Consider the following 23,498-nt stretch of genomic DNA (forward strand, 5'->3'; position numbering starts at 1 on the left):
CAGGCTTCCTCTGCAGCCTCTTAAGGTAATATTTCCAGATACATAAATAACAACGTTAGTATTAACACGGAAAAGGAAGAAGAGAGAATGTGTGGGTTGTACTTCACCTAGGGGCACGTGTGCAAACTCTAGAGGTTTACACCTAAGGAAGAGTCACAATGCAGTGTTATTTTAATCTACTTTCTTTTCATGGGCAAAAAGATCTTGCTTACTGTAGCCAAGCTATTTGGAGGTCTCCTCATATTATACCCTCCCCAAACAAGCTCTCAGAAGAGGCAAGGCCTCAGGATGAGCAGATAGTGTTCTCATGCACGTTTACCTTGGGCATAGCATTACAGAAAGCATCGGCCACTGCCTGCAGGGACACAAAGGTGGCTTTGGAGGCCTTAACTCAAGCACAGTGATGGAAAGTTACCGACTGCTAGGAGTTCTCAGGTAGCAAGAAACACGTGGACTGGAACTCTAAAGGAAACGCTGTGTTTCCACTTAGGAAAGGTCTGGAAACAGAAAACTGATTCAGAGAAATACAGAAGCAGATTGCAAACTTTCCAGAGACGATGAGAAACAGGAAACAGGTGAAAAGATGATTTTTCACTTAGGGGCCCCTTTCCCAGCTCAGTGGGGCTAACGGAGACCCCCTCCAAGGCAAGGAGTGTTACCTGTGAATCCCGGAGAGCACACACAACTGTACCGATTGATGCCGTCCACACAGGCTCCGTGTATACAAGGGTTGCTGGCACAGTCATCAAAATTAATTTCACAATTAAGGCCTGTAAAGAGACCCAGAGAAATGATTCTGTATTACCACAGGAATGCCAGCACTTCCGCCTGTGGTGCTACGCAGTCAGAGTCTGAAGGGATTCCAGGCCGTCCAAATGGAACAAAGCAACGCTTCGCCAAGTACAATCCGCAGAATCCAGGACTGAGAAGCCAAGAGGACTGGATTACTCATACTTAGCCATGATTTGTCCCTTCTACTCTGTTGCCATGGAAACGGCACAAAGGCAATATAGGCAAAACTGTCAGCATCTCTGCCAGGGTCCAGGCTGCAGGCCCCTGTGCAGATGGACACATATCTATACACCCACAGCCAAACGCACACACGCCCACTTCATGGCTTTGGTGAAGACATTAAAATCTGTCACTGTGTAACTTGTTAGCTCTCAGGCCTCAGGTTGAGACAGCATCATAGCCAGGAGGAACGGCTGCGGCCTGAGCCGTGAGCTGAAACAGCAGCGTCCTATAATTCTAGAATCCCATTTCAACCAGAACAAACAAGACAAGAAAACATACTGCATTAGAGTGCACCTAAGAAAGCTTTTTGGGTTCCATAGACTGTTTTGTGGTATAAAAAATATAAAAATAAAACCTTGTATTAGGATATAAACAGGTAAGCTCCTAGACCAAATGCCACCAGCTGATTCACTCATCAACTGTACTCCTTGTGAGGGATCGAATGTGTGTTAATAATTACCATTATGCTAGTTCCAGAATGCCATGCACCCTTCCCGTGATGATGAGGCTAACTTCAATGATCATTAATGAGAGACAAGCGTCCATGTTCCTGTATGCAAGGGTGGGCCTGCCAGCCATTGGCCCCCAGTCCATGAAGCCCTAGCATGCCAGGACAGCTCTAGTCCCTGGGGTCCTGGCTCAGAGGAGCTGCCCACAAGCATCGACACTGAAGACCAGTCCTCTGGGACCTCAGGTCTGAGCTCCTGCCTGTGCTGTCCTCTCCTAAGGTCTGGGGTTCTACTGTTTCTTAGAGCCCAGAAGAGGTTTCCATGCTGTTGCTGAACTGTCTGCTTTTCTGGCTTTTTTTCCTTCCTTTATGGTAGATCAAGTCATTTTAAGTCACTTGAAACGCAGGAGAACTAATTAGTTACTTTAAGAGTTTATGATCATAAAGGACAGATCCTAAAAAGAAGATCCTAAAAGTGACCGAGTCTATTTCCCTTTAAGCATCCAGACAGTGAAAACCACAGGAATGGTTAGCAAGTTGTGATGATTCCTTCCAAATATCAAACTACCAACAGAGACTGCATGATACCTGGCAGAAATCATTACTGGATGACAGTCTATCCAGTGTCTCCTAAATGGATTTCCTGCCAGGCCCACAGCACATGCCAGCTCCTTTCCACTAAGTACAAACCTGCAAGTCTGTGTTGCCTGCCACTCTCTGCTCTAACTGTTCCAACAGCTGCAGCCGCGGGCCTGGCCCTCCCCTGCGGCTGCCTGCTGCAAACCATGAATAATAACTTCTTGCCTCTGTCCCCGAAGGAAAGTCTACCTGATACACTCTGGCACACGGATATAATCCCAGAGGAAAATAAGTTCTTGCCAACCCACCACTCACCAGGTTTCCAGCGTGTTTGTTACAATGAGGGAGACAGCAGGCCTAACACAGCCCCTCCATTCTAAAGGCCCCTATTCAACTGCTTGTAAATCTCTCACTTTTCCCTCGTACTGCAATTTCTCATGTCTGGGGACCAGCCCGGAAGCAAATTGCTTTTGGAAGGTTTCACAAAGCTCTATTCAGCCCTTTGAGGGAGTTATCTAAATGTGGGGAGGGGGCCACATTCTCAGCTGTGAAGGCATGGGATGTTTTTCGTATGCTTGAGCAATTCAAAAAGGACTTTGTTTTCAAACTTGGCATGTGTGAGGCCCTGGATGAAGACCAGGACCTTTGACAAGTTTGAAGAAATGGATTTGAAGGAACACAATAAGAGCAGGGCAGCTACCCACTCCCCTACCTCTGCCCCCTCCACAGGCCAACTTCCTTAAGTCCAGGATGAGTCCCCTACAAATTACCCCATGTGTCAGCAGGCCCTCTGCTCAAAAAGGCTCACACTGGTTAATCTTCCACTAAGATATTTCCCTTTGATCTCTCACAGTATTTTTCTGTCTACAGCTATAGCTGTGTCAAGGTCATTCCTCTCACAGGTAAAACGGGATCCAGGGAAATCTGTGAAGTGCAGCTGCCTGGTGACCCAGTTCCTGAAGTCCTGACAGGAGAGAGAAGGCTCTCATCTAGCAAGCAGCCTCCCTCCAGGCTCAGGCAGCCTGTGAGGAGCGCTGGGCATTCTACTTTGCAACCTCCAAGGACTTACCTTTGCTTGAAATAACTGAGGCCCTGCTAGACACAGAGCAGGAAGCAAGCTGTCACTTTAGACTGACAATGCCAGAGAACAGGCCCTAAATGGAGGGAGGGAGGGAGGGAGGGAGGGAGGGAGGGAGGGAGGGAGGGAGGGAGGGACTGCCTACCTGATGTGCCCGGTTGGCAGTTGCACTGGTAACCATTCACCAGGTCGATGCAGCGTCCATCATTCAAGCACGGGCTGCTATAGCATTCGTCAATCTGGTCACTGCAGATGGCTCCCATGTACCCAGGGTTGCAGATACAGGTGTAGGAGTCAATCCCATCCTGGCACTGGCCATGGTGGCAAGGGTCTGGGTCACAGTTGTCGATGTTCTCATCACACAAAATGCCAGTGAAACCTGAAGATGGGATTTCAGTGAGGAGCCTTTGAAGGCAGGACGCACGCGGAGTCTACACCCAGAGGCAGCTTGCCCGGCCGCCCTGCACGCCCCACGTGGCCTTGTCTGTCTGATTTAGAATTGGAGCAGATTCTTGGTGGAGTTCGCAGAACCGAATGCCCCCGTGCCTGAGCCTGCGGTCCACTGCTCTCCTCAGCCTAGCTGCTTCCTGGCCTCCAGGCAAGGAAGGCACACCACACTTCCTCCTTGCATGCTGCCTCTGAATATCTTTCCTCCCAACCCAACACACAGGCACTGACCATGGTTTCACTTACTCTGTCTTACAAATATGAGTCTGGAAAACAGAGATGGATTCTCAGAGCTCTTCCAAGAGTGTTATGCTACTAATTTCTCAATAAATAACTCATTAAATAAAATGAACGACCCACTTATGACCCTCTGAGACAATGAGAGAAGCAAGCACCCCACAACTGAGATACAACTTGACCCGTGTCCCCCTCTTCCTAGAAGGCTCCAGGAGGTCTTTCCTCCCTTTTTCTTTTTAAATTTACTTTTAAATTATTATTTTTTAAGTGGCTGGTGTGGCTGTGTATAGAGCAGTCATATGGAAGTCGGGGGACAACTTTGGGGAGTAGGTCCCCTCCTTGCTCCCTGAGGCCTGGGAGTCGATTCACATCTTCAGACTCGTGAGACAGGCGTTGGTTTCCACTGAGCATCTCCGCACCCTCCTGCCCCTTAAACAGGAGATCTAGGACCTAACCACACTGCTGTGAAGTCATGCTCCACAGAAGCAGGCTGGAAACTTCTAGAGCATCTCCACCAGGAGGCAATCATTTCTAGGATGAAAAGGCAGCTCAGCAGAGTCCACACCTACAACAGACATCAGCTCTGTACCACTGTGGGAACAGAGTGTGCGTTCCTGAGATGTACGAGAAATTAGAGGCATGATGCCACACACTAAGAACCTGTTTCTAACTCATGCTCTGATTCTACTCATGACTTTGTCTGCCTGCCTATATGTATGCATGTAACCCGTGTGTGTGTGTGTGTGTGTGTGTGTGTGTGTGTGTGTGTTACCCAGAGGCCAGAAGAGGATGTCAGATTCCTGGAGTTACAGATGGTTGTGAGCTGCTCTGTGGGTGCTGGGAACCAAACCCAGGTCCTCTGCAGGAGCAGCCAGTGTTCTTGCTCCAGTCCTCTCTCTAGCCCTCCCCATGGCTTCTATCTCTAAGAGTCAATGAAGGAAGACGTTTCCTTTTTTAATAGTTTGAAACTTTCTCCACACTGATGACCTATGGTTCTGCACAGCAAGTGTGATGTACTCACTCGGCTTAATGAAGCCCTCTCCCACGTGAGAAGTATGTCCAAGACCCAGAAATGTGTATCAGCTTGACCGAAGCTTCGCGGAATATAGAATCAAATTATGAGGTAGTTCGAACCTTCCTAGAAAGAGCTCTCAGGCACAGCCAACTCTCAAGCACATTTGCATTTGCACTGCACAAAGGTTTGGCTCAGGAGACAACAGATAGGCCCTACAGAAAGTCTCAGTGAGGAACAGTTTTCTTCTGGAATTCTCCTCTTCCCAAGGAACCAGGGAAGCCAGCTAGAAGCTCACTGCTGCCTAAACCCTTTCCATAAACACACAGACACCAGCTGGGCATATGGGCAGAAGTACTGTGTGGTGAAAATGAGGCAGGGCTGCAGGTGGGGACCGTAAGAGCAGCAGGAAGTCTGCAGCAAAATCTCTAGCATGAGCCAGACCCTGGCTGTTAGAGGGGGAGCAGCTAGTGGAAGACAGTCGCCCAGCTGACAGAGGGGCTGACACTTACCTGTGGCACACTGGCACTCATAGCCATTCGGGTGATCGATGCACTTGGCTCCGTTCAGGCAGGGAGTGCTGGAACAGTCATCAATGTCGACCTGGCACACCGGTCCTGTGAAACCTGAAGAGGCACCAAGGCGACACATATCAGAGACTGAGCCATCTTCCTTTACTGAAAGAGTAGGTTGGATCACTGGCAGAGCATATGCCACGGGTCACCAAGGCGAAGCTTGGAGGGCGGAGGCGCTGAGTTCTACCCGTGATTCTCAGGTCCATTCCCAGGGGAAGCAAGAGAACTGAGACACTATGGAAAGATGGCGTCTCAAACCAGTGACTCTATGCCCCAATTAAGAGGCTCTCCACTCTGGAGATTAAGTAGAAGCACCACTGTCCACAGCAGTCAGCCCGCACGCCTTCAACATCAGCAGAGGACCTTGGAAAAAATCTGATGTATGTTGCTGGCCTGGCCAAGACTTAATTGGAATAAATGTCTTGGGATTTAGGAATATGACTCACGAGGAAAAAATAAAATTCTGCGCTTCTGTGAGGTGTGAGCACTCTGAAATATACACACAGACAGGGAGGTCAGGGGCCATTCGAGAGCAGACTTGGACTTAAGGCCACAAAAGTCTTGGAAGACATACTGGCTGAAGCAGTTCCCCGCCTCAGCGTACACAAAATCTCTTCCCAAGTAGCCACTTTAATGACTTCCTCATGCTCGGCCCACACGCATTCACTACCCCCCCCCCTTCCTGTGGTCAGCTGGCTTGGTGTTTGGAAGAACACGGGGGCAGGTGGCGGACACTTACCAGGGGGACACAGACACTGGAAGCGATTGACTTTGTCCACACACTGCCCGTTGTTTACACACGGGTTGCTCTGACATTCATTTACCTCCAGCTCACAATGCACACCTTTGAAACCTGCACAAATGGACCACACATGCAGTTCAGACAGACATAAAGGGGCATTCCAGCCAAGACAGCACAAATGTGCAGAGATAGCTAAAACCCCTGCGAGCACCAGCAGTTCGTCACAGAAAGAGTCCTCGCTATGACAGAGTAGTCCCTGCAGTAGACAAAACGCAGATAGATGCCCTAAGACATTTTCGCCAATGTGAGGAAGGGGCAGGGCTGGTGTGGTATGATGTGAAATCCCCTCCCAGGCTGTGCCTGAACACCCGGTCCCAGCTGGTGCAGTGTAAGCCGGCGAGGAAACCTGTGGGACACAGGCAGCTGGCAGACTGGCGATGGGACCTTAAGACAATAGTTAGCTTTGCTTTTGTTTCTGTTATCTCTGCTTCCCAACGCACCAAAATATGAGGAGCTGCCCCACAGGCCCTGCCCCCATGTCTTCCTCTGCCATGATGGACTAACTTGCCTGTGGGACTGTAATTGGTTCTGTCAGGTACATCATCACAGAGACAAGAAAAGTGACCAATGCAAGGATACACCCCGGGACTCGGCATGTAAGCAAAGACTCCCCACATTCTGGGACCAATTTCTAATTTCTGGACACACACAGCCCCCCCTGCCCCCCCCCAGCTCTCTTCATAAGACCAGCTGAAGTGGTGCAAATGGGGGTGCAGATCAGGATTAGAAGGAGAGTGCTGGCTTCCATTACTAACAGAACAGCTGGCCTGTGCTGTCACGTCCCTCCATCTTTGTCCACTGAGGAGTTGCCCCTTTAGGGTCTCGCTCTGGGTAAGCAGCAGGTGCCTGCATTAAGTGTGGCTAACGTCTGATTCTGGAAGTGAGACCGGGTGGCGTATGCAATCCGTCAGAGCACTGGGACACTCAGGTTTAGAGGGCTCTAGGGGGGAAGTGGCTCCTGAAGTGGTCGGGCGAAGAGGAGCTTGATGTGGTGGTCTGGTTGGATTTGGTCTGCTTTGCTCTGACTACCCCAGTCGTCTCGTACTCTCTCTGCAATTATGGGGCTTGCAGCGGGATCTGGACTCAACTCCGGTCAGTCAGCCGGGGGATCCCACGCTGGCGTAGTGCACGGGGTCGGTCGGTGAGTCACCGGTCGGTGAGTCCTGCGGGGAGCAGCTGAGCACCCCTACTTACCCGGCATGCACAGACAGGTGAAGCCTCCGATCTTATCCAGGCAGGTGGCATCGTTCTGGCAGGGGTCTGAATGGCACTCGTTGATGTCCATCTCGCAGCGAGGCCCTGCGTAGCCCTTCAGACACTCACAGTGGAAGGCGCCGTCTGTATTCACACACTTTCCCGCATGCTCACAAGGGTTACTGTTGGCTATAACACATAAGAACCAGTTGTAACTAGGACCAAGCACTTGCCAGAGTTCCCACAAAGGTGGGTAACAGAGGGCAAAAATCTACAACACAAAGGCCCCACTTTAAACAAGATCACTCTGTTTTCAGGTTTATTCATTAATTTATAAGAAGAAATGACAAGAGAGATCTCCAAATTTGTACTGTTTTCTTACACTCTTACTGAGGCAGGACTTTATATTAATTTTATTTATTTATTTTTTGCTATGTATACATATGTATGTCTGAAGCCAGAAGATGAGGTCATATTCCCTGGAGCTGGAGTTGCAAGGAATTGTGAGCTGCCTGACGTGGGTCCTGGGAATTGAACTTGGATCCTCTGCAAACATAGTACATGATTAACAGCTGAGCCATCGTCCCAGCTCAGGAGCTCCTATTAAGAATCAAGTCTAGACCTGCCATTGCATTTAATTCCCAGAATGCATGTTCAGGAAAGGTCGATTGTAACTCATGTGAGTACAACAGGAAAAAGAAGTCAAGGTTTGGGTGTAACAGCTGCTAACTACAAAACACTCCCGCTGTAGCGCTTGCGGAGCCAACCGACACACCTCCAGGCCCAGAAAAGGTGCCAGACACTCACCCATAGCACACTCATCCACGTCTTCTGTGCAGTCGGCGCCCTTGTAGCCCGGTGGGCAGGTGCAGATGTATTGCCCATTCAGGGGGTTGGTGTCGCACAGCGCCCCCTTGTGACAAGGGTTGCTGATACAGGCATCATCCAGATGACACAGGAGACCTGTCTCAGGATAGAGCAAGCAAACACACACAGAATCTCTCTTAGAGAAATGCTTTTTCTTCGTCAAAAGCAGGAGAGCCAACCTTAACATCGAGATCTGGAGGCAACATTCCCTTCACCTGACCTCACACTAGGGACATGCCACAGCCCTCAGCTGCGCTGACAACCTGGGCGCAGGCGGGAGCTCTGTGCTAGAGCTCTCAGGGCAGGGCGAGCCCTTGTGGGGGAACACAGGAAAATGGAGATATCCTGTGGAGAGTACCAGCATTAGCAAACAAAAATGGCAGATGCCCAGTTAAATTTGAATTTCTGAATTTCCGATAAGTGTTGCTGTAAGCATGTGTCAAATACTCCCTGCTTCCAGTGCAACACCGGGCATCCTCCTCCTCCAGTGTCACACTCCCTAATGACTAGGGGCTCACCGGCATCTCACTAGCCTCGGAGCAGAGCATTACCAGTCTATTCTCCAGCACCCAAGGAATCACATCAGCACATTCCTGGATCGGGCACCAGGGGAAGGGGGATGGGGATCTGCTGAGTGCCCAGGCATGAGGAAGCAAAGGAGGGAGGAGCCCTTACTATAGGCTTCCTGCTCTGCAGAGTTCTGGTGAGAACCGGATTTTCCAGTCTGCAATTGGCCAAGGCTTCTTCCACAAAGCTAGAGGTGTGGCTTTGGGAAAGGCAGAAACAAGATTGTCTCCAGACTGCCAGCACAGGTTTTCCTGACTGAGCTATCTTCTTCTAATGGGTTTGCCTGCAGTGCTCGGTTGCCCCTAAAACCAGATGCTCTCCAGAAAACAAGGAGACCTGTGCCCTCCAAAGAGTTCCTCCTAAGAGACTCCTAGAGGCACACAGGCGGAAACATACTCTTCTGAATAAATGGGTATTTCATTTAAACTGTCTCCATCCCTGAGTCCATGGATTGGTCATCTAGTCTGGATTTCTGAGGTGCTTCTCTGGCCAGAGTCTTTAGAAATTCTACTGGAACTGAATGTGTAGGAAGATGACTAGCCCTTCACTACCAGACTGCATTACAGAATGGTCCTGTGTGACCCCTCAGATTGCAAAACACAGGTGGCTATGGAGGAGAAGGCCAGAGTGCGCATGCCCCGGCCTCCTCCACCTCCAGCTGGGCTGATCTGTTGGCCTTACCTGCCTTTCCCTCCGGACACAGGCAGGAGAAGGAGGCCACGCGGTCAATGCAGGTGGAGCCTGGCGTGCAGGAGGCAAAGGCACAGTCATCGATGTTCTCACTGCAGTCGTCTCCGCTCCAGCCGTTCACACACACGCAGCCGTAGCCTCCGTTGCGGTTGGTGCAGGTGCCTCCATTCTGACAAGCATTGGGCTGCAGCAGACACTCGTCCACATCCTCTGTGCAGAACTGCCCTTTGGGGGGAAGATGCCGGGTTAGGACCCTTAGGTCACAAATTCTGGCATCCTAACAGCCCTCCACTGAGCCGGCCGAGGCTGATGAGCATGCTACCCACAGCCGTCTGAGTCCTCCGACGAAATTCAAGGTGACCCTGACTTATCCAGATGACACTTACCAGAACAGAAATAGCCTTTCTAGAAGCTCTGACAACATAAAAACGTATCCAGCTAGTCAAGTAAAAGGCAACTTCTGTAGGTGCCTTGTCGTAGCTAAATTCTTGGGCCAAGAAATAGAAAAGCGGGGCTGGGGAGACGGCTCAGCCATTCAGAGGACTCACTGGCCGCCCTGCTGAGAGGTCGCTCTGCTGAGAAGCCGCTCCACTGAGAGGCCAGGGTTTGAGTCCCAGCACCCACTGAGTGACTTCACAACTGTGTGTACCTCCGGTTCCAGGGGATCTGATGCCCTCTTCTGACCTCTGAGGGCATAGATGTGGTGCACAGACATATATGCAAGCAAAACATACACATAAAAAGAAAGGAAGGAGAAAGGGAAGAAGAAAGGGAGGGGGGAGGGAGGGAGGGAGGGAGGGAGGGGGGGAAAAGAGCAAGGATGAGCATGGATGGTGTCCGTGCCACTGCCCTGACTGTGACACTGTGCAGTCATCTCACATGATGTCACTAACAAAGACATTGGGAAAGGGTCCCGGGTATTTCTCATTAATTCTCACAACCATGTGAAGCTGCAATTATCTCAAAATAGAGACTGAAACATTTTTAAAAATTAGGATGAGCAAGAATATAGGGAAAAGATTAAAAACAAAAGCTTTAGTAAAGTGTAGATGTTTAAAGCCTAGAAGAATGAGAATGGGAAACAGTGTCTCACCCTAGGTGCACGGTCCACCCCAGGGTCTCTCACCCTAGGTGCACGGTCCACCCAAGGGTCTCACCCTAGGTGCACGGTCCACCCAAGGGTCTCACCCCAGGGCCACAGTCTACCCAATGCAACAGGAGCTGAATGAGGCCCACCGTGCTGACAGACACTAAAGGACCACTGCTGGGCATGTGCCCCGACAGCTGGGCGGAGTGCCAGCTGCCTGAACTGCTGGGAGGGATCCTGGGCACAGAATCCACAGGGAATGCTTCGTATTTCTAACAACAAGGGTCCGTGGTCCACAGAGGCAGCTCAGTCTCCGGCCACCTGGACTATAAAACAAATGAAAACCTGGTCTTCTTGGAACTACTTTAAAACCAGTTTTTGCTTCGAAGGTTATGAAAATTAGATTATCTGAATTCTCTAAACCATAACAAATTCTAAAACCAAACAACAACAATAAAAATCATTCCCTCCCCCCTTTGAAAATAAATAAATAAATAAATAAATAAATAAATAAATTCCTCAGCGTTCAATTGAAGGGGGCATTCTGACTAGGAATCTATTTATGAAAAAAAAAAAAACAAGCACAGAATGTTTGAATTTTAAAAATACTAAAGTCAGCTGGTCTTGGCAGCACAGGCCTGCCTTTAATCCCACCACTTGGGAGGCAGAGGCAGGCAGATTTCTGTGAGTTTGAGGACAGCCTAGTCCACAAAGCAAGTCCAGGACAGCCAGGGCTATTACACAGAAAAACCCTGTCTCCAAAGCTAATTTATTAGATTAATTTTAATTAATTAAAAAATACTAAAGCTACCCACAGTCTCTGGAATACCTCCTAAATCAGATGTCTACAGAAGGCACACGCTGTGCCCAGCTGTGGTATCTCCATTTCAGGCTGTGCTAATGAGTCTGACCACCCACACTCAGCCTAACTTGGCCTCCATTTCTCTACTACAGAACTGAGGTAACTGTCACATTGCTGTGTTACATACTCCTCTCCCGCTGCCGTGCAGCCAACAATCTGTCTGGGGCTTCTTGTGCCTCTGCAGCACAGGGCACTTCCCTGCCTGGGAGGATGGGTGTGGTTGTTAGGGGGTCTCTGCTAAGGGACCCTCCTGCTCCTCCCCTCGCTCCTCTTGCCGGGCCTCTGAGAGAGCGAGCGCTATGACTACACATGATCTGGCCCTACGCTGGATGCACGATGGGCACCTGAGCCAAGTTATATCACGGTGTCTCTTTCCACTGTTGGACTGGAAACACCATGCCACGGGATAGGCTGGCTAAGGCAGCCAGTCTGCAGGGGACGTGTAGAGTATAATACCATCATGGCACTCGGACAGCTGCCTCCTGTCGCCCCTGAGTCAGGTGACTGTGCGCCCACCCAGCAGCACACAGTTCTGAGCAGGCTCTCTCTGTGCAGCAAGTTTCCTGATCTGAAAGAAGTTCTACCGATTGTTACCGAAAGCACCAATGACTCCAGACAGACTAACTGAGAAGAAAGGGAGAAAGGGAGCTAACAAGTGAAAGAGAAAAGCGATGAATGAATGAGTGAATGAATGAATGAATGAATGATGGAGTGAATGAGTGAGGTGGTAAGCAAGGTGGTGAAAGAGCGAATGAGTGAGTGACTAAGAAAGGGAAGGAGGACGTGATGAAGGGAGGGGACGGAGGGGGGAGAGGAGTGAAGATGAGGGTGTGCTGGATGAAGGGAGAGGAGGTGAGAAGGGGAGAACGAGACAGGACAGAGTGACGGCGGAAGAGCTCAGAGAGCAAACACCTGCCCAGGAGAGATGACGTCGTTTGGTACAAAACGTTTGCTCCCTTACGCTTCTAGCAAAAATGCTACTTCAAAGAATGACAGCTGTGTTATTAGGATTCAGGCGGGGCTGAGAAATAAATACATGACCACGAAGTAGGTAAAGAGCTGTTGTAAACTGGGTAATTGCTGAGTCCAGCCCATTGCACTTACACCGAGGCAGCGGCTGCGCTGCCCCTGAGCCAGGCTGACTTGTGGAATGCGAGCATGGTCCGTGTCACCATTCTTTAGTGAGGCCCCGAGATAAATCTGGGTATGAGACACTGTTGTGTTTAAAAATATATTTTATACATACTATCATAAGAGGGACTGGGTAAGAAAAGAAAAAGTAGGAAAATAATATTTCCTTGGAAAAGAAACCTGACACTCCTGGGAAACGATAGAATAGCTGGATTGTCTATGATGAAGCAGGCATTGTGAGCTGTCACCAAAACCACGTCATTTATAACTGGACACCAGAGAGTCACTGGCAGGCAGCGAGGGCAGGAAAGCCGGGATTGTAACTGTCCACCTTGCACTGAACTTCACACAGCGTGTGGTGTGAGTCCGAGTGCAGCAGACCGGCTCCATATGCGGCATCTTCCCAAGGGACAAGGGACGGGCGCTGGAGGGTGGGGGAAGGACTGAGATGGGACGGTGGGGGGAGGTGAAGACCAGGACCATGAGTCACTCTGCTGGATTAGGGGAAACATAGAGCTGCAAAGCACTGCCTGAAATGGAAATGAGCTTGAGGAGTGGGCAGCTCGCAGCTTCAATGAGACTGTATCTATATATTCATTTGACACTGCTCGTTAGACATGCAGTCTAGACATCTAAGGACACACCAGCTGAGAAGTGATCTTCTGCAAACCAGATCAGTTCTCTCTTAGGTTGTAGAACAAGAACCTCCCAGACTCCTTTCTGATGGTTTTTCCCTCGCCCTCATACAATTCTGTCACCAAGCTCTATGATCAAAGATGCTAAAGATGCTATAGCATGGATAGTTACTATAATCCCTTGCTCCAAAATTTCTGAAAGAATGTCTCCTAGGATTCCTCACTTCACATCCACATGTGGCAGGAGAAAACCCAGGCAGAGGGCCACAGTGAGACAAAGTGAGGCCGGCAGCAAGGAAGCTTCCCAAGGGTGCTGCCCAAACCCTTACCATGCCAACTCCAAACCGAGCCCTTCCCCTAGCCCAGGCCTTGTGTGGCAGGCCTGGGGATCGAACCCAGCACCCTGCACATGCTAAGCAACTGCTCTACCACTCAGCTACATCTTCAGCCTTGGTCCTGCCCCGAGTTCCTAGAGTCCAGTGAAATGGCCCAGCTGTCTGAGAAAAAGCCCGTCCTAGGGAAAGCAGAGGGTCATGAGAGATTAGGGTGGGAAAATTTCGGCACTCAAAGGAACACTGGTGTACGCTCTCTGGTCATTTGGCTTTTCCCACTCCCCACTGCAACAAAGCACTTGCCTCTTGGGGAGGAAGGAGGCTTACTCCAAAAAGAAGACACAACACAGGCAGGTTCAGAAGACAACAAATGAAAGCAAAGGACTCTCCCACTGGGGATTTAGAAGGCTGGAGATGGTTTAAGACTTTAAATTTGAATATAAACTCTGGACCTGATGTAACAGGTAAAGAGCAGTTGGGGAAGCTGTGGTGGACAGTAAAGGCTAATGACCTGTGAACACGGACTGGACGAGAGGGAGAACACTAAGTCATGAGCCACCTAGCAAATCAAAGTGGGCAGTGTGAAGGGAGACTGTGTTGTTGTCTGGCCCCAGTCTTGGCAACACTGTCATCTGGGGCAAGGCAAACCACACTGTGAACTCCCGAGTAGACTGCATGGAGTTCAGTGAGGCAAGTCTTCAGAGGACAATAATCACCTCGCAGTAATTGTCGCTTGGAGATGCTGCAGGCTGCCACCACTTAACCTTGGGACCAGAGCAATGGGCTGCTCAGGCCCTCTCCACCCCCCTCGTGCAGAAAGAAAAGAGTAGGGCTTGTCTTTCTAACACGGCCACAAGAGGCCCAGATCCATCTGGTCTGAGACTTCACACTCACCAGTCTGCAGCCGGTAGATACTGTAAACACTGACTCCAGCTGAAGCTACTGAAAACGTCCTTGGTCCTGTACAATCAGTCACACAGGCCTAGCCCTCCCCTTCAGACCTCTCCCCTGACCAACACCAGCTTCCTGCAGCTCATCAAGTGCTGGGCCTTCTCCTAAGGCAGCAGCGTGCTGCACATCCTATGCTCTCTGCCCCTTCTGATTCACAGGGCTGGCTACTCACCAGCCCTCAGACCTTGCTTGTGACTCAACCATAGCTCTACATGGCCACCTCCCAGTGACTCGCCACTGCCACTATTCCAATCATCTGTCCCAGCACCTGGCAAAGCTGAACTTAATCCCACCGACTCTCACCCCACTAGACTACAGGCTTCACAAGGAGAGGGTCTGGATCTACCATCTGCTTCAGAGTGTATTTTTGGTGGGAAAACAGACTCTAGACAGCAACACATCCGATTATGCTCTAGACAAGGAGTAGAATCAGAGAAGTAAGCTAACCTGCCAAACTGAATAGTTCTTTACAGAAGAACTAGAAACACAGATTCTGGAAATACGTACTTAAAAAGTTGGGACTGTCAGACTGCTACGGAAGTCAACTTTCAGAATGAGAAAGGAATCTGAGATGACTACTGAGGGACAGGAAGGATTGAGAAACTCCTAAGAGTTCAAGAGAGCTCAGCAGTGCTGCGGGTGAAGACATCGCCAACCCGCCATTTGTAAATAAGGCCTTCTCCTGGTTCTGCAGGAGTACGGCCATCTTAATGCTCTGGCCAATGAGCCGTGGCCTAGTAAACACAGATACCATTTAGCAGCTGCAATAGGCCAGAGTGCAGGGAGCTCATTACACTTTGTACCACACAAAAACCATCACTCTGACTTGAGGTCAGAGACAGGATGAGGGAAAGGGAGGCCACTCAGGAAAACAGAGAACGGCCCGCTGAGCCCTGTGCTCTGAAAATGCCCTCTCCCCCACCTGTGGACTTCAAGGTCTACAGGGAATATTTCATCACATCAGCAGGCACATTAAGAGTCAAAGCACATTTTGACAATCCCCACACAAGAAGCATAAAGTTTAGTTTGACTGTCTCTGACCCTGTTCCCTTCCCTTCTATGGTAAATTCACCTCTGACACATCCTTCCAGCCCACAATCACTAAGCACTCAAGTTCCAGAGTTTCCATCTTCAGGCCATAGAGAGCATTTCTCCAGTTTTATTCTAGACTCTCTCTATGCAGACTCCAGTTTATTTCTCAAATTAAAGAGCAGAGGACAAGCCAGACGGTTGTACAGGGCTAGAGGATTCGCAGAGCTCGAACTAGTCCTCTGCAGTGTGCATGCACTCTATGGAAGCCCAAGTACCTGCTCCCTGGGACGTGGGAGAGGCTAAGGTATGGAGGGAGAAGGGAAGTTCACAGAGCTAACTCCACGCCATGGTCTCCTTCAGGACTCCTCAAAAACCTTGTTTCCTACATCACAACCAACGCCATTTTCTAGAGAGCTTTCAGAATGATCTTAACATATAAACTGGAGTGAGCCACCTGCTTCTCTGAGCCTCTGGTGTGATTCGATCCTGGTGCTTGCACACTTTCTGCACCACCTCCTCTACTTCTTTGTCCATGCCTCAAAGTAGTCGCAGTCCTTCACCTTGACACTAGGACACGTGGTTCCCTGTGCCTGGGGACATTCTTTTTTTTTTTTTAATTTATTGATATATTTATTTACATTTCAAATGATTTCCCCTTTTCTGGACCCCCACTCCCCGAAAGTCACATCAGTCCCCTTCCCTCCTCCTGTTTTCCCACTCACCCCTTCCCACTTCCCTGTTCTGGTTTTGCCGAATACTGCTTCACTGAGTCTTTCCAGAACCAGGGGCCACTCCTCCGTTCTTCTTGTACCTCATTTGATGTGTGGATTATGTTTTGGGTAATCCAGGTTTCTAGGTTAATATCCACTTATTAGTGAGTGTATACCATGATTCATCTTTTGAGTCTGGGTTACCTCACTTAGTATGATGTTCTCTAGCTCCATCCATTTGCCTAAGAACTTCATGAATTCATTGTTTCTAATGGCTGAATAGTACTCCATTGTGTAGATATACCACATTTTTTGCATCCACTCTTCTGTTGAGGGATACCTGGGTTCTTTCCAGCATCTGGCAATTACAAATAGGGCTGCTATGAACATAGTAGAGCATGTATCCTTATTACATGGTGGGGAATCCTCTGGGTATATGCCCAGGAGTGGTATAGCAGGATCTTCTGGAAGTGAGATGCCCAGTTTTCGAAGGAACCGCCAGACTGATTTCCAGAGTGGTTGTACTAATTTGCAACCCCACCAGCAGGATTGAAGATCCAGAAATGAACCCACACACCTATGGCCACTTGATCCTCGACAAAGGCGCTGAAAACATCCAATGGAAAAAAGATAGCCTTTTCAACAAATGGTGCTGGTTCAACTGGAGGTCAGCATGCAGAAGAATGCGAATTGATCCATCCTTGTCTCATTGTACTAAGCTTAAATCCAAATGGATCAAGGACCTCCACATAAAGCCAGACACTCTGAAGCTAATAGAAAAGAAACTGGGGAAGACCCTTGAGGACATCGGTATAGGGAGAAAGTTTCTGAACAGAACACCAATAGCGTATGCTCTAAGATCAAGAATTGACAAATGGGACCTCATAAAATTACAAAGTTTCTGTACGGCAAAGGACACCATCAAAAGGACAAATCGGCAACCAACAAATTGGGAAAAGATCTTCACCAATCCTACATCAGATAGAGGGCTAATATCCAATATATATAAAGAACTCAAGAAGTTAGACTCCAGAAAACCAAACAACCCTATTAAAAAATGGGGTACAGAGTTAAACAAAGAATTCTCACCTGAAGAACTTCAGATGGCAGAGAAACACCTTAAAAAATGCTCAACTTCATTAGTCATTAGGGAAATGCAAATCAAAACAACCCTGAGATTTCACCTTATACCAGTCAGAATGGCTAAGATTAAAAATTCAGGAGACAGCAGGTGTTGGCGAGGATGTGGCCTGGGGACATTCTTGCCCTGCCTCCCCATATAACTCTTACTCACAGTCTACATTTGAAATGTCCTCTTTCACCAGAGACCTTTTCTGCCTAAAGAAGATTAGTTTTTCCCATGAACAGACCTCACACCCACTACTAATTCTGTAAGGCACTCCCCGCAGGCCAGATTTTATACATAGTCAGATGATTATTTCTCACTATTATTTGCTTCAGGACTATAAACCTTATAGAGAAATGATGGTAGCCATCTACCTCATGGCTGAATACCCACAGCTCAGCATAAAGCCCTGCTAATAATATCCAGGAATGTTGATTTATTAAGTAAGTTACTTATCTCAGTAGAAGAAGAGCCTTACTTTTTCAACAGCATCAGAAGGTATCTATTCTGTTCATTCTCCAGAGTCCCCTCTTGTCCTTATCTATGACCTCCAGTTAGCTCAGTAACTTCTCATCCAAGTCCCTGTTTACTAAACGGCATCTCAGTGTGACACCAAGTTCCCCTTGCCTCTGTCCTAATCTACTTCACTAGATCCAAGAACAATCCATGTTGTGAAAACAATTTTCTTCTTAACTGAAGCCTGCCCCATCCCTAGAGGCATCTTCCAAGACAGTAGCCTCCTGCAGTGCTCCTCAGAGTACTGACACCTGTGTAAGTGTGCACAGAGAGAGGTACAGTCTCTTAATTACTGATCTCCAACAGTAAAAACATATGCATTAAATTATTTCTAGGTGCCAGACATCTCTATAAGTTCTTTCCATTTATTGCCAAACATCATCTTTCCAAGTGGTGATTCTCAACAAAGAATTTAGGGGGAAAATGGTGTCAGGAACCACCGGAAAATCTAATGCCCTATTCATTTACTGTTTCAGCATCTCTCTCTCTCTCTCTCTCTCTCTCTCTCACACACACACACTCACACACACACACACACACACACACACTATGTCATTATTCCTGGATTATTTGTACTGTGATTATCCATGAACAAAGCAGCCTTAGTTTCTACCCTATAGACGTTTAAGCAAATAGTAGATATCCCACACCAACAACAATAATACCGGAGGTCAAGTATTTTAATGGGTACCTGCTGCCTCAGGGGGACAGAGAGCTAGAGAAAACTGGGAAGTGAAAGCCTGAGACATGGACAGAGCAGGCTGTCTACAAGTATATGTGTGGGTGAAGGAAGAAGTGGGAAACATTTCTGGCAGAATGCTGTGATGTGCGCATGTTTGAATGAAGAGGGAACATGACTCATTTGAGGCAATGAAAAGGAAGAGGTGCAGCTGAATTGCAACTCATGCATGGGTAGTGGGGAGATGCAGGGAAAGCAGGTTCCATGCAGCACTCCGCAACTCCATCCCAAAACAAGGAGCCTCTAGGGAAGAGTTTAAGAAATGGCACATTCGATTTGTGTCTCAGAAAGCCTGCCCTGCTACAGAAGAATGGTCTGAACTCCACCTCACCCCTCCAGGGCAACAGCAATTTTAAGCACAGAGGAGTCACAGGCCACTGTGACCACTATAGCAACAAGAGAGTCTGTGGTGCATCTTGGGCAAACTCCGGATACAACGGCACCAAAGCACAGCCAGGCTCGGCCTCTGCGGAGAACTGAGCCAGAGCTGGCATTGGGGAAGCTGAACCCTGGCACAGAGGCTTCTCCAGAGAGGAGGTGGTGCCAAGCTTCCATCTCCTGCTGGAAGACCCATGTGTTGGCTCCATCCCCACTTCTTTAGGCTCCTCACTTCTAAGCCAAGTGACACAGGAGAGCCCTCACCTCACAGGGAGGTTCAGGGTGAGGGGATCCAAACAGCCCAGAATTTCTCTATTTACAGACAAGCAGTTACTCTGTGCAAAATGAGTAGTGTGGAAAACTCCAACATGGGGCCATTAAAAGGTTCTGCAATATAAAGTATGGACGTGTGCCACATACGATTAGATAAAGAGCACACTGTAAAAATATTCACTGCCAGGAACTAGGACACTGAGAAAGAGCTAGTTCTCAGCTCTCAAGACACTGGCAAACTCGGGTTCTAAAACAACACAGAACCGCAGGGTCAGTGGAAGGGGCTGAGAAGCATCAGAGACAGGAAGGATGAAGATAATTGTGCGTCACAAAAAAACAAGAATGTATTGCAAATAAAACTCAGGGTCACAGGCTGTGAAGGACAGAACAGAAGACAAGAAACTATAAACTGGGTGACAAGGGGAGAGTTTGAGATGTTCTCATAAGATGCAAAGGAAAAGGAAGGCAGGCTGAAGTAGCGAGGGAGAGGAGCTGTGCTCTGGGGGAGGGAGGATGACCTTTAAGAGCTTACAAAGAGAACAGCACGGACAGCAATGCTGGCCATCAAAGAGGGAGAAACACGTGTCTGATGCTACACCCACCCAGGACTCATCACCAGAGGCAAAGGAAACATGCCTAAAATCTCAGCTGAAACTGGAGACCCAAGAATTCTATACCAGCAAAACGCTTTCATACATGAAGACAACTGAGCGGAGAGCTTCCAGCTCCAGATGGTTCCCAGAATGCATCACTGAAAACATCACATCACTCACAGTTACCCAACTGATTGGAAACTCAGTCAAAAGGAAGAAGCCGCACACATGAGACGGCTGCAGTATAACTGACTAGTTGCATCAAAGCTGCACTCACAGCCCAGGACGTTACTTAAGAAGATGCAGTAAGATTTCAAAAGTCCTAACTATACTATAAAGTGAATCAGAGCCAGGAGACACTCCCATGCCTACAGGAGCTGCTCCATTAAAAAGACACCCAACAGCAAACACTGACTAGAATGTGGAGACAAGGAAAAAGTGGACTCCTGTGCCCTGCTGAAGGAACGCCTATTAGTATGGAAGCTACCCACAGTTTGAAAACAGAACTACCAGGGGCTGGAGAAATGGCTCAGCGGTTAAGAGCACTGGCTGTTCTTCCAGAGTAACTGGGTTCCCAGCACCTACATGGTGACTCACAACCACCTATAACTCCAGTTCCAGGGTGTCCAATGCTTTCTTTTGGCCTCCATGAGCTCTGCAAGCACATGGGACATACACATACATGCTAGCAAGCACCTGTGCACATAAAAATTTAAGAAAGAAATAGAACTACCACATGATCCAGCAATCCCATATGGGGAAATGAAACCAGTATATCATGGAGACATCTGTTTCCATGTTTACTGAAGAGTTCACAACAGTCAAGAGACAGAGACAACAGAAGTTTCTATCAACTGACAATGCATACAAAATATGCAATGTGCACCTCACAGACTATGATTGAGACATGTAAGGGATACATGCTCAGGGCTGGAAGGACAGCAGCTGCTAAGCTCCAGCAACACGAGTATCACAGCCCTCTGGACTCTGCAGGCAGCTGCCCTCACACGCACGTACACTCACGTGCACATACCCACATGTATACGATATAGCATATCATTTTCTATAAAAAGAAAAAAGAATGTCATCTTGTCACTCTAGACTCCCCTGGCTTCCACGCATCTAGGCGCTAACACTAAACCAGTCCCAGGAGTGCTGCGTATAGTCAGACCAGCGTCTACCAGGTAAGCTGGACCTTTAAGCCAGGTGGAGCAGACACAGTATCATGGAGGCTACAGCAGAGGCAGGCAGAGGTGAGCAGGCGACACCTTCCTGTGGGATAGCCTGTGACTCAATGATGCCTTGGATAAAGCTCTCCTCCAATCTCTTCCCTCCCCCTTTCTTTCCTTCCTTCTCGGCACCAACTTCCTCCTTCATTTTCTTCAGTGTGAATGCTTGTCACAATTCAGGCTTCAACCTCGCTTTCCTGACCGGACATAGTTTGCCTCACAGACTTAACAGATTCTCACAGAAACTCATCCTCCCGCCCCCTCTAGATCTGAGGCTCTGGGCCTGCCGCTATCCGCCTCTATCTGCTCTAGTCTACTCTGGTTTCTGAAAACTTACTTCAAAGTCAACATCATCACTACCCTACTCTCTCTCTGCCGTGAGCCCCACAGTCCTATGAGAGTCACAGCATAGGTGTGCTGTTCTCAGTCCTCACCCACAGCACATCTCTCTCTGAATCTGTCTCATTCACGCTTTCTGTCTCTGGTTGTGATTACATGTAGGCTTTCCCCCTCTTGCGACAAAGCTTACAAGGTAGTAACTGTCTTTACTTTGAACTCTGTGAATCTCAGAGCGCCCTGGACGGAGCACTGCTCAGTAGGTGTCTGCTCCTGAGCCTCCTCACCGTCCACCATGGGGGCCTACGAGCCTGGGGTACACTGCTGACCCACAGTGAGGCACAGCTAGGTACAGTCAGGAACCACGGGCAGGAACCACATGGCCTCCTATTAGCTTTAAAGGGGCTCCAGGATGTGGATGCTTCAGGGATCACCCAGGTAATCTGTCCACCTGACAGGAAACCAAACCTGGGGATGGGAAGGCAGCATCCGGAAGTGGGCTGGTGATCGAGTCTAACAACTGGTGGACAACAAAGAAGTTGAAGTGTGAGGAGTGTTTTCCCATCCATATCCCTAAGATATGTTCCCACTCCATCCCTATAGTCTTACACACACACACACACACACACACACACACGCACACGCACACGCACAGGCACACACACACACACAGGGATGGGGGGGCATTTTCCAGGACAGTTCACCAATCAGAGGCTGGACCAAAGCTGGAACCACCTCATTCAGCATCCAAACACCAGCACACAAACTCTGCTCCAACCCTGAGCTCATGGCCCACCTCTGGCACAAGTACTCATAAATTCAGGCCAGATGTTCTTTTTTGAAACCAGAGCAAGAGCATCATAACCCATTCTGAAGGCTTGCTGCATTGATTGTAAAGGAGAGCAAAGAGAAGAGGCGGTCCGTTTTATTTGACTCAAATCTACCTAACTTCCATTGTTTCCCTCTGCTTCGTATCCCAAAGCACTATTCCAAGCCCAAGCTGAAATTACGTTTCTGGATTAATAACGAGAGCAGGAAAATCAATCACATCTGCCCCGGGAATGAACCCAAAACCAAAAGCGCACAGAGGGGTTTGTGAGCTGAGCTTAGAGTCGACTTTAATTCTGAAGGAAATGAACCTTTAAGAAGAAAATTCAAATACCATCTATGTAGACAAAACATTAATCTACACTGCCCCATAAATTTGGGGTTTTTTAAAAGTTCTTCCCTACCATGGACGCTTGCCAGAGCAGCGCTGCCTGATAAGATGGCTGGAGGCCAGCAACGGCTGCATAACAAAGACAACTGTGCGAGAGTGGCCAGCAGCAGCCCTCCGCACCAGTCCCACCGAGGCACATCTGCATTCACTTTCTCCACCAGGATTCCTACCAACCACTCAACCTACCTAGTGACTGAGGATGAAAAGCTCTGTACTGGGCCACAACAGTCCCACCCATCCCGGGGGAGGAGCTACCACAAGGTCAGAACAACCCTGGCATGCTCACTAGGGAGTACCTGGGGCTAAGCAGAGGAGCCTGCAGCAGCGCAGCCTCCAAAGCTAAAACAGCACCTCTCACACAAAGATAACAGAGAGCAAGTGATTCTAAAACTCCTAACAGCCAATTTAAAAAAAAAAAAAATGGGGGGGGGGGGGTTAACCCTTGGCATATTTTCTTAAATTCTAAATATCTAAATTCTAAATTTAAATATCTAAAACATTGTAACTGTAACACTTAACCTCTAAACATTCCCAAATGGAATATTTTTTCCTTTTTCATACCAACATCCTCAGAAATCAGATACTGTGTGGCAATTAGAACACACCTGGATTCAGACAGGGCACATGTCAGACGCTCTCAGGCACACACCAGCAGCTACCACAGCAAATGGCTCCAGACTGTTCATCATAACAGATGCTGCTGAGAGACATAAAGGCCTACTGCTGCACATCAATTGCTAAGACCCCAGAGTACATAACATATGTGGGTTTTACAGGCCACAAAGTCCAAGGAAAAGAAACTCTCTTTACTGAAAATCAACGACAAAGGAGCTGGAGAA

The 23,498-nt window shown here is 48.6% G+C and overlaps 1 protein-coding gene across 1 annotated transcript in view; it reads right to left on the minus strand.

Annotated features, from left to right (window-relative positions):
- Positions 1-23,498, minus strand: part of Notch2 (notch receptor 2) — a 134,620-nt gene that overhangs the window by 42,984 nt on the left and 68,138 nt on the right. Inside the window, exons 6-12 of the mRNA XM_052179657.1 lie at positions 9,502-9,735; positions 8,194-8,349; positions 7,387-7,575; positions 6,130-6,243; positions 5,328-5,441; positions 3,265-3,498; positions 660-770 (exon numbers count right to left, since the gene is read on the minus strand). Of these exons, the coding sequence (XP_052035617.1) occupies positions 660-770; positions 3,265-3,498; positions 5,328-5,441; positions 6,130-6,243; positions 7,387-7,575; positions 8,194-8,349; positions 9,502-9,735 (1,152 nt within the window). The remainder of the gene's footprint in view (positions 1-659; positions 771-3,264; positions 3,499-5,327; positions 5,442-6,129; positions 6,244-7,386; positions 7,576-8,193; positions 8,350-9,501; positions 9,736-23,498) is intronic.

Source organism: Apodemus sylvaticus, chromosome 4, assembly GCF_947179515.1.
Source record: "Apodemus sylvaticus chromosome 4, mApoSyl1.1, whole genome shotgun sequence".
NCBI classification, from domain to species: Eukaryota; Metazoa; Chordata; class Mammalia; order Rodentia; family Muridae; genus Apodemus; species Apodemus sylvaticus.